General features: G+C 37.4%; 1 protein-coding gene across 3 annotated transcripts in view; it reads right to left on the bottom strand.

Moving 5' to 3' along the window:
• Positions 1-766: 766 nt before the first annotated feature.
• Positions 767-11,227, bottom strand: part of znf516 (zinc finger protein 516) — a 34,763-nt gene continuing 24,302 nt past the window's right edge. The window contains exons 4-6 of one of the 3 annotated variants that reach the window (XM_077720589.1): positions 9,595-9,699; positions 7,220-7,290; positions 767-4,044 (exon numbers count right to left, since the gene is read on the bottom strand). In XM_077720589.1, coding sequence (XP_077576715.1) covers positions 3,985-4,044; positions 7,220-7,290; positions 9,595-9,699 — 236 coding nt within the window. In that variant the 3' untranslated portion in view covers positions 767-3,984. The remainder of the gene's footprint in view (positions 4,045-7,219; positions 7,291-9,594; positions 9,700-11,227) is intronic. The other 2 variants (XM_077720588.1, XM_077720590.1) reach the window with 2 other exon arrangements.

Consider the following 11,227-nt stretch of genomic DNA (forward strand, 5'->3'; position numbering starts at 1 on the left):
CTGAATTTACAAGAGGCAGCCTCTGCCTGGGTTTATCCACCACTGTATCATGCAATTAGGCTGCACACTATGCCCATAATCCTTGCGTTACTGGTTAAAATATGACCAAGGACAGTCTCAGAGGTGAAAATGTGGATTAAAGAGATGCTTCTGACAGAGAACATGATTTTTCAGCTCATCCTTTTTTTTACATTGTAACAAATGGCTGTAAAGTTGATAGACATTTGGCTCATGAACTGTGCATAGTTTGAGCACAGTCACCAGACATAGCCTGCTGCCTTTAGGACTAACTTTATTTTTCCCCCATTTTATCTACCAGTTAACATTTCCTTGTGTACATTATTATACATATTGCACTGAATGTTTTTTGTTTCTGAATTGAATGTCTTATTTTTCAGGGTTGAAAGACTGGGTATTCATCGAACAGTAAGTTAGAGTAGTAGTAGATGTATAAAAGACACTCCAAAATGTGAAGGAGCCTACCAAAGTCTTCATAACAAACTTGACTGTTAACTGGTTTAAACTTTATGCTTTTAACTGAGGATTCTAACTTTCCTTGAAATACGCTGGCGTGTTTGATAATGTGCACTCAACTACTGACAGTGAGTGCTAATGTCACCATTGAGTCAAAGTTTGGTTGACACTAGAAAGATGATTAGGGAAAAAAAAAAAAAACTAAATCTGAAGCTTGTTTTATCTCAATGTAGATGTATTCCATCACAATGGCTAAGAAGAATCCGTTATAAACAACCAGATGACACGTGGCAAAAGTTGCATTTTTTGTGTCTTTATTTTGGACATGACATTACATGTTTTGCAATTTACAAAAGTGTAACAGAACTGAGAATGGCTCAGACGAGGTAGAGCTTTCACATCGGCTAGCTGGCTTGAAAATGACAAAAGAAAACTAAAAAAGAAATAACCTAAGAGCAACAAAACAACAACCAAATGAAATAATGACCTATAAAATCAAAATAACCAAACACAACTGTCCTGCCTCTGTCTTTCTGTCCTTTTTGAAGTGATAATAAATACAGATTTCAACCAAAACACTTGGAATAATAAGGTCTTGTTAGGTACATTAATCATGAGGTTCAATATCAATGAAAAGCTCAAAGACAAAAAAAAAGAAACAACTTAAAATGTGATAAACCCCAAAACAAATAAACAAAATACAATCCCTGCGGGAGGCCAGCTAATGACGAAACTCCTACAATTTAGCAGAGAAAGTCTCAAAACAAGCTCTTAGATCTTCATTAAAAAATAAACACTCCTGCACCTCGACTTGTCAAATCTTCCATGAGGAAAAATAAAGAAAAATGTGTGACACACGGCCTTTGCAATAAAAACATCTATGTCATTAAAAGCTATGCAAAAAAATCCTAAACAAAAGAAAAATTACAAACATATCAGCTGTAACTGCTATAGTAACATTCTTAAAGTAACCTTAATTGGCTAGAATTGAACAGAGTGAAAATTTAAAGCATCATTCTAGTCTAAGTGAACTAATAATGCCATTTGGTTTCTACTGCTGTATATATAGTTTGGTAAGAATGAGTTACAGATAAACAGTTTATTTTACAGTCACTCCAGCTTCACACTTTTGCTAAGTCACACTTAGGAGTAAAAATTTCTAACTGAGGAGTTAATTTTAAAGGGAATTTTGTACAATACGGTTATTATTAGTACGATTCTACGCTACAAGGCTAGAATATCCATTTTCAAGTATTTTAACTACCCAAAACCTTCGATAGTTTTGTGTATCGTTAGACATTTTAAAGTACACAACATAGTATGCATATCTCAACAACCCGCTGGTATTACATCCATTGTTTGTTTTTGTAAAAACTACAGAGGTTTTAAAATAGATGGAAGTGTCACATACTCGTTTTGTTAACTTTTTAGAATAATCTATTCTGAAAACGGTCTGTACCCAACACTTATATTCCCTGACAAGTGATTTTCTTATATATCCAATAAAACAAGGCATGGCTTCCTCACCTTGAGAGTTGCTAAACAGACAAACCCAAGAAGATACAAAATATCCTTCTATGTAAAGACTCGCCTCTTTCAGATTAACATGCCATTGCAGAGAAGGTAGGCACAACACATGGATGATGGCGGCGGTAGAGAGCGGTTATCAATCATCCTTTTCAGTAGATTAAAAAACAATGTACAAAGACATGCAACCACGTCTGAGTTAGGACCATCACTACTTTATAATTCAGGTGGGTTCTGCATCACTCTTTCCCAAATAGTATTTGGTCGCATTGCTGTTAGAATAGATGTCTATCATATAAGACAAAGAACCATGAAGGAGTCTATGAAAGATTTTCTGGTTAGTCAATCAACAGCTCAAAAATCCTTCAACATTCTATTCAGATGATTCGTTTGAGTCTTTTTCAGTAATAAAATGACGACTGAATCTGTGATCAGTATTTTCCAGTGCTAATAATAATATATGCAGTGCAAATGGTGATTACCACAAGGCAGTTGATCAACCCAGAACAGTGCATCATTAAGTTGCTTGTATATTGCAGTGATTATATATCAGTAAAATAACATATTTATATATCAGTATAAACATGTGAGTCATAGATTGTGGCAACAAGACTCACTTGGGCAATTTTTTTTATCAGTGTTTTGGTGTCAGAAGCTTGCAGCACATTTTAAGTGAAAATAAACATTATTTATAAAAAGACTGACAACCCCCACAACCTTCTATTTCTCAACCAAAGCCATCACACAGGCTTACATTAGCAGAGCCACATTTACCTCTAAAAGTGCACCAGCTGGCTTTTACTTTGTGTGATTTCGATATGAGTCTTCACATCGCTCCCACTGCAAGTTTCCATTGTAAATCAAAGTCAAAGTGTCAGTGTTAGAAAGGCTCAGTAATATAAAGGAGTTATATAGATGGAAACTGCTGGCACTCAGCCCCTTCCCCTTCAATTGACAATAATTGTATGGCCATAAAAACGGTACACTCATTTATAATGGCTATTAAAAAGCAACTCTTTTTAATGAGCATTAGAGCACACTCTCTCTTTCTCACTAATCTCGCCTCCCTGCCTCTAATCATCCCCCTCATAGTGGTCACTCTTAAGATTTCACTAAAGAGTGGAGCCAAGTGACTTTACCACATTTGCACATGCTGACACATACAAGACATTTTAATGGCTTTTAGCCCAGTAGTGGAAGTCTTAATGACTTTGATGATTGGTCAATTAATCAGTTATACAATGCAGCTAACATTTATCGGCCACTATGTTGATAATCAAATAATCACTTGAGTCATTTTGAATCTGCTTTGCTACTCCGATTTAGATCCGTATTTTGTCTGCTCAAACATTTGAAAAGAATGTCATTAAATTTGATAATTGGTTTATTATCATGGAAATCATGAGAGGGCTAATTAAGGAGAAAATATGATTGCAGCAGATTGTAGACAATAGATTTATGAAAAGAATGTCTCAACTATAATAAAGCTGTAGGAAACGGGGAAAATGTTGGGCACGGAAGTAGGATGCCATATAAGTGATATTGAAAAAAAAAAAATCCATTTCAGATGGCATCATTCAAAACAAGATTATTATTTTAAAACTATTTCCAGCAGTCGAGCATAAAAAGATTTGTGAATTTAGAGAAGCCATTTGTGTTAATACATTAAAAATCCCTCCCTCAAACGACAAGAATATATATAGAAAAGCCCTATTAAAGGTTGTGGGATAATTGAAAGAAATATTTTAAATTTTCCCCCAATAAAATCGAAAAATCTGTGATGATGCCGTTTTTTAGTTGATGTTGAGTCTATGATTAGCCTGGATTGAACTTCAAGTGTCCAAGAGAGAACCTATTGATGATTTTGCGAGGTGGGTGGCGGTCTAAACTGTCCTTGCTCCTCCAAGTTCAGCAATAAATTCCTCGAGTCTGGGTATTGGCTGTTGTCAAAAGGCATGTGGTGGACACTCTGGACATGTGTCTTCAGGTTCCCTTTCTGAGATGCTCTGTATGGGCAGAGCTGGCAGCAGAAAGGCCTCTCTCCTGAACAACAACAACACAACAACATTTCATGAGATCATGTGGTGACAACAAGGGATTTCATGGCATGACATCAACCATCACCACAAATGAGCAAGTGGAAATAGAATGGGAAAGAAAAAGCACACATAGCCACATTTAAAAGGAAAAAAGGGAGACCGTGAATCCAATATGGATTTAAATATTGGCACACCTGGCAATTGAATTTACAACAACCAAAAATGTAATAAAATACAGAATTAGGCCGACTTTTTCTAAGATTTGACCCAATACAGCCATCTTTTTCGTATGGATCACTGGTGGGCTGCAACATAGCTCAACTGACATGGCCAGAGGCAGGGTACAACCTGGGCTACTCGCCAGTTATTTGAACAGCACATAAAAACGAGCATTCACACTTCCATTCGTCTAGTACAGACTGTCCAACGTAAGGCCCGTGAGACGGAACTGAAGGTCTGGCAGTTTAGTTCATTCATACATATGCTATTTTATTTTGAGACAAGCACCATAAAATTGGGAGAGTTTTGACTGAGTACTTTTGAAATTGGAAGTCTGTGTGTCTGTGAGTATGTGAATCTTGGATTTATGTTGTGTGAAATTTTTTATTTGCAAAATGTGTGGGAAAATGTTGATTACTGTGTACAACTCATTTGATAAAAATATACTGGTATGGCCCAGTTGAGATGGACTTGCTTGTGAATGTGGTCTGCAAACCAAAATAAGTTTGACATCCCTAATGGACATTTGTCTTAATTTTACAGAGCATGCATATTGTGTGCGAGAAAACCGTTGTATTCTCCGAAAAAAAAATAGAAATGTGTGGAAGGGCCAACAACAAAAAGGACCACAGGAGGCTGAAACTGATATTTTAAAGGCTATCCCAAAGATTTGAGACAACTATACTGATAGTTTAACTTACACTAATAAATAAGTCCATTTAGAGATGTCACTACTGTATTTTCCGCACTATAATGCACAACTACACCACTACTGCTACTGAGTTTTATAATCTATGCGCCTTATATATGGAAAAAAATTGTATTCATTAGAAAATGCCAGAGAAATCCTTCTTAAGAGGCAAGCCATCACAATCATTTTCTGAAATGTCCTAATTTTATCTCTGTGTATTTCACTCCATCAACAAAGGTGTACGCACACAAACACACACCCGCAATGCCGTCTAATTAGACTGACCTACAATGGGACAGACATCATATCTCAGCAAAAAATAGAAAGAACAATAAAAAAAATATGCAACTACCACCTGAACAAAACAAATGAGATTGCCATTTAATTGCACCTAATTATCATTTTGATAAATGGAGGAATATCACAGCAGGAAAACTAATGACTCTCTGTACCCCTCCCCCAGTATTTTCCCATAAGAAGATATAGGAAAATATAAGAGTTATCATACATCATCAGAAGCGCAACAGAAGGAAGGAAAAGGAGTATTTAAGGAAGAGAGCGATAACAACAAAATAGGTATAATTAATCATAAAAGAAAATAATAAAACAGCTGGAAAGAAGGTAACGGTTAGACGTGAGAGGAAAGCAAGAACCTGGACGACATCGTCCTGTAAGAAAACATGGCTGACGGGACCACTGCATTACATTATACTAAAGGTTATCGTCACCGTAAAGCAGCGTCAACACTGCATCTAATTGGACCCCTCCGCCAGACGCCTTTGCCCATCACTCATATTGTGTGCGGTAAATCTCAGTCATGGGCGCTGTGTGTGTATGTGTGACGTGTATGATTAATAAATGTGAGGGTGCAGCGTGTACAAGTGAATGTCAAAGGCAAGCAGATTTACTTCTGTTTTGCTCTCGGCCTCAATTGTTGTCTCTGTGACTGACAGGCAGTACTGCGCTGGTAAAACTCTTTAAAAAAGGGAAAAAAATCATTTATTGTTGCTACTTTGGACTACCGTTGACAGTAAAGGTTAACCTGCTTATTTACAAACTTGTGGAGCTGGCAACTCAAGTAGCTTCTCTATATATAACTGTATCAACTTTTTTTGACCATGGCTCAATCTCGCTGTATTTAACAGATCAATGAACAATTTTATTAATTATTTTAATATTTTGGGGAAACTATGTCCATAGAAGTAACATCAAGTATAAACTTTACCCTGAATGAACATGAAAACTTAATTGATTGTTTTCACTCATTTTCTCTACCGCTTATCCTCACGCGGGTTGTGGGAGGTGCTGGAGCCTATGCTAGCAGACAGATTTACTATATTTTTTCATGATCTGCCATAGTGGTACAAAAGATATGTTATGTTTTTTTTATATACATTTTCTGCAAGGTATGCTGCTTATTTGGTAGAATATAAATATAATTTCATGCAGTCTTGCAAAAAAAAAGAATCAATAACTTGCACAATGTATGAAAAAACTACTATCCTTGCCACATTTAAGGACGATACATTTGATTTAAAAAGATTGGATTGTGCTTTAGCTTACAAAAAGGAATGTTTCAAAATGCAAGCGATTGGAATTTTAAATATGTAGTGAAACGTAAAAAAAAAAAAGAGAAATTCTGCACAGTCCATATTAGCAGAAACGAGCAAATATGGTGAATTCCGAATGAAATGAAAGTAGACCTGCTGAGATGTTTCCGCATCAATTAGGAATCTCAAATGAAGGTTTTCACGAATGCATTCGTCCTGGATGAAACCATGTTTTAAGGTTTCAATTACTATGAATAATATATTTTTCCTCCATCATTCTTGATTTCTATTGATTTGTTCAAAGTTTTTTTCTGTGTGTGTCAACCTAATTAATATTTCTCGATGCAACATCCTTAGGCCTTTTGCCACTCTCTTATGTCCTTGACATTTAATGACATATTATCATTAATCCATTAAAAACACTTAATTCTAAATTTGGTCTGCAAATATTGGGAATTACTATACAGCATTTGCTCCATTTGATGACAGTTGTGCAAATGTACAATTTCCTTGAAAATTAATCTTCAAGACTCATATGTTTTGTAAGGATGCCAGGTGCACAGCAGGTAGCACATCAAATAAGTAAACAAACACAGGGGAACAGGACTGGAGATAGAAGTTGACAATATTACACAACATGCGGATAGATGCGATACACAGACGGACGATACATGCAAAAGCAGTGGTGGAGCCGTGTGATTAGCCATTGTGCCACATACTTGTTTGGGAGCTTCAGAAGCGGTGCTGTGAGCGTCAGTACTTCTGTGGAGTCCATTAAAATCAAACCCAGCTGTGGGGTGAAAAGGGGGACGAGGGTGGGGGAGGAGGAATGGGAAGGGAGGCATCCGGTTAAAAGCTCTATCTATCAAGACCCACGTAAGCATTTGGTTTTCTCCTTGTGCCGCCAGCCACACAACGCAGTGCGGCATACGCCACCCATGCCCATGCTCATGGAGAGGCGCCCTAGCAGTAACGGTAATGGCACTGATGATGGTGATGATGATGGTGATGGAACTTGGTGAAGCCAAGTCAGTGATTTAATACGACACATGTTAATAGAGGCCTCGAGGTGGATGGCCTTTTCTCTTTTCTTTGTGCGTACGTCCGTGCTGAGGACAATCGTCGCTGACAACATTAATTACAGTCTTGGCTGGTGTTTATGGAGCCTGCGTTTGGGCGTGAGTCTGTTAATGTGCTGTGTGTCTAAGTGTGGTGGTGGTGGTGGTGGAGAAGGTGAAGAGGGGGTGCAGTACAATAATGCTTAGGGGAAGCTGCGCTTTGCATCACTTACCATTTGGCCTCTGTCACTTAGAATCACTGGCGATGCCACATATCATTCACACTCTCTATAAAGAAGCTACTTATCTCACTGTCTGCTGTGATCACTGCACGCTCACATGATGGACGTGACAGGAGAGGGAGTAGAGGAGCCAGAGACAAGTTAGGTGGGAGGCAGAGGGAGGGAAGAATGTAAGTGTAGGAATCCAGCAGGAGTGGAGGAAGATTTAGATGTCAAAAGAGAGAGGGATTTTAGAAATTGATGCTATTGGGAGACAAGAAAATGATGGTGGAAAGGAGGTTCATGGGGTGAAAGATGAATGGTGAAGAAAAGAACGGAAACAAAGTATAGAAAGTGGGGGAATAATAGAAAAGCAATATCCACACGAATATGTATTTGAAAAGAATGTAACTTATTGAAAATTGCTTTATCAACAAAAAATGGCATTTTACAATTCTAGTCGCGAAAGAGCTGTTACTTCATTCTCAGAATATGGGGAATTGTAAAATTGACTAATTAATTATGTAAATAATTGTCTCAATTCTGTTGTGTGGCTTTTCACATTCACAAATGTTATGTTATAGGCTTCTAGGAAAGGTTTAACTATGTAGGCCTAATAAAAACTACGAAACATATTCATTATTTTTATGTTGGCTGTATATTCTAGATTTAAATGATTCCGGATTGCTTTAAGCTTATATTTCCCCCCAAAAAAAAAACAAGACCTCTCCGTTTTTGCTTATGGTGTCACCTGTTGCTTTGCATAAACTTGACAGCCTTCGAATTTGGAAAAAGGTTTGTCATTAAAAATTCTTTGACACAAGTGGACAAGATATTTTTTTCAACTACAAAGTTAAGAACATAACATTACAAAGGTGGGAAAACATGTACGTGTGGATATAGCTTTTGCTATGCTGTTTAATAAATGGCAATGTAGCACTTGTAAATGGCCTCATGAGACTGGTGTGAATAAATAATGGTTTGCTTCATTTAAATGCACAAATGCGTCTCTCTAATTGACGTGCGATTAATAATGTATACAATTTGTCACAGGTCAGTATCCAGAGAAAACATGTTTCAGTTTAAAAAATAGCGGCAGCTGCCCAGCCCAGGGCGAGGAAGAAACTCACAGACTGGCTGTCACACTCAGCTGAACAAAAAGATCTGTTTTGATTTATTTGGGTACATGCAGGAATGTCCGACAATGAAATATTGTTTAGAGTGTGAATGCCTCCATGCATATATTCTCTATAACTCACATACAGTAAGTGTATCTAAATGGATTAATAGCTGAGAATGTTGAGTGTGTGTGTGTGTTTGCAGGTGTCATGCAAATGACTGAAAATGTGCTACAAAATGAATGATTAGAAGTTGGAGAATTATTTCATGAACTTGAGAAGAATATTGGCCGTTTCTTACAGGATGACTAAACTTTATTTGGTCGTCGTCTTGCTTCATGTGTAAGTTGCTATTGTTTCCTTCCCAACTACATGTATATTATAAACCTCAATAATCCGTGCCCGTGTCTAACGATTAGCATATTATACTATGTAATTGACATTTAAGATGAATATTATGTCACATCTTATATTAGGCAACATGTATGATGAAGTGTAGTTTTACAAAAGTTCAAAAGACTGCCCAAAAGTGTTTCAGCCATATCTTGAGCACAAGCGATTTGTCCTTGCAAAAGCAGTTACGCAGTTACAATTCAGCATTTGGGTGAGGGGTGTTATGTTAATATGTAAACCCAATGTAACGAAAGTGAATCATTGTAAGCTAATGAGAATGGTAGAAGTATAACAAACTATTTACCTGTATGAGACCTCATATGAGTGCGCAGGTGACTGGGCTGACCAAAACTCTTCCCACACTCGTGGCAGCAATGCTGTCCCTGTCGCATGAGAGAACTCAGGACACCTGGTGACAAACACAAACTTTTGTGTTGCTAGGAAAAATCAAAAGTTTTATACCAATAATTTATTTTTATACCCCCCAAGAGAATAATGGTACTCAATTTTTCATGTCATGAGACTTTAAACCAAGGGTGTCAGACTCGGGTTGGTTTGCGGGCCGCATTAACGTCAACTCGGTTTAATGTGGGCCAGATATAATAATTATATCTATTTTTTATAAATGGATTAAAAGAACGAGATCAAATGCCCTGATTATTCCATTTTTTTTATAGATCTAAAACAATATTTATTTTAGCTTTTTTAAATATTTTTTTAGATTTTACAAAATGGTTTTTGAACTAAAAACAGAAAAAAATGGATTAAAAAAAATTATTGATTTAAAAGGTGGAAACTCGGGAAATTTAATATAAATCTATACTCTTCATTTTAATTTGATTCTAAAACAAAGTCGGCACTCATGATTTACTTTCTCGGGCCGCACAAAATGATGCGGCGGGCCAGATTTGGCCCCCGGGTCACCACTTTGACACTGGTGCTTTAAACGAATAACGTTTATTGATATCCATCCGTACTAAAACTGCACTACATTATCTTGGGAGTTGTCTTGAAAATAAAAAGAAAATTAGAAGACCCAAACATCATAGCTACATCTACCAATAAGTTTGAACTAGCCCAGGAACAACTTTAACCTATACTATCACATCACATTTGAGGACAATAGAACTCATGCTTTGCTATTACGTATTTGAAAACTATGATTTCACCAATGATTCTTTATGCGAAGAAAACACATGGGCATCATCATTAGTCCATTTGTTTTGTTTGAGGCTAAATAAAGTCATAGAGGTCAGTAGTGTGCACACACTAAGCCCGGGCACATTCGCACAGAAGCATGGCAGCAGCAGTGGAGGTAGGCGGCATGAGTAGTGGACAAGTGCAGGCATCATTAGTATGTCTAATGTGTCATTATGAGCGGCTAGCTCCAGGGGCTGGAGTGCTACTGTCACACAGCATCATCTCACAGGCTGACAGCCAGACACACACACCGCATAAATTACAGGCAATTAAAACGCCCCGGCTGTGATGTGCCCGCTCCGCTGCCCGTGTGTCACATGTCAGGTGTGTGTGCCTCCATGTGTATATGTTTAAAGAGTTGTATATATATTGTGCAATGTGCGTCGTTGCCCTGGTTGAGGACAGCAAAGATATAGGCCGAGGTGAGTACTGACCACCAATACACACTCAGTCAAACACAATGAAACATATATACATAAAACATGGGGGATAACAACTGTCACTTGTTGAATATCAATTGCTTCCCAAACCATCAATTCTGAACATGAGTAGACTTGTGGGGAGATAGAGATGATATATTTGCCGACATGACCTGCCTTGTACTGCCACCGTTATTATTAAATGGAAAGGAGATATATCCCATTTATTTAAAATCCTCGCGCCTTAAAACTAGATGATGACCTATCCGCCCAATCAGAATCATTATTTATTGCTCATGTCACCAGTGTGCATGTAAA

This window comes from Stigmatopora nigra, chromosome 7 (assembly GCF_051989575.1).
Source record: "Stigmatopora nigra isolate UIUO_SnigA chromosome 7, RoL_Snig_1.1, whole genome shotgun sequence".
In the NCBI taxonomy this organism is placed as follows: Eukaryota; Metazoa; Chordata; class Actinopteri; order Syngnathiformes; family Syngnathidae; genus Stigmatopora; species Stigmatopora nigra.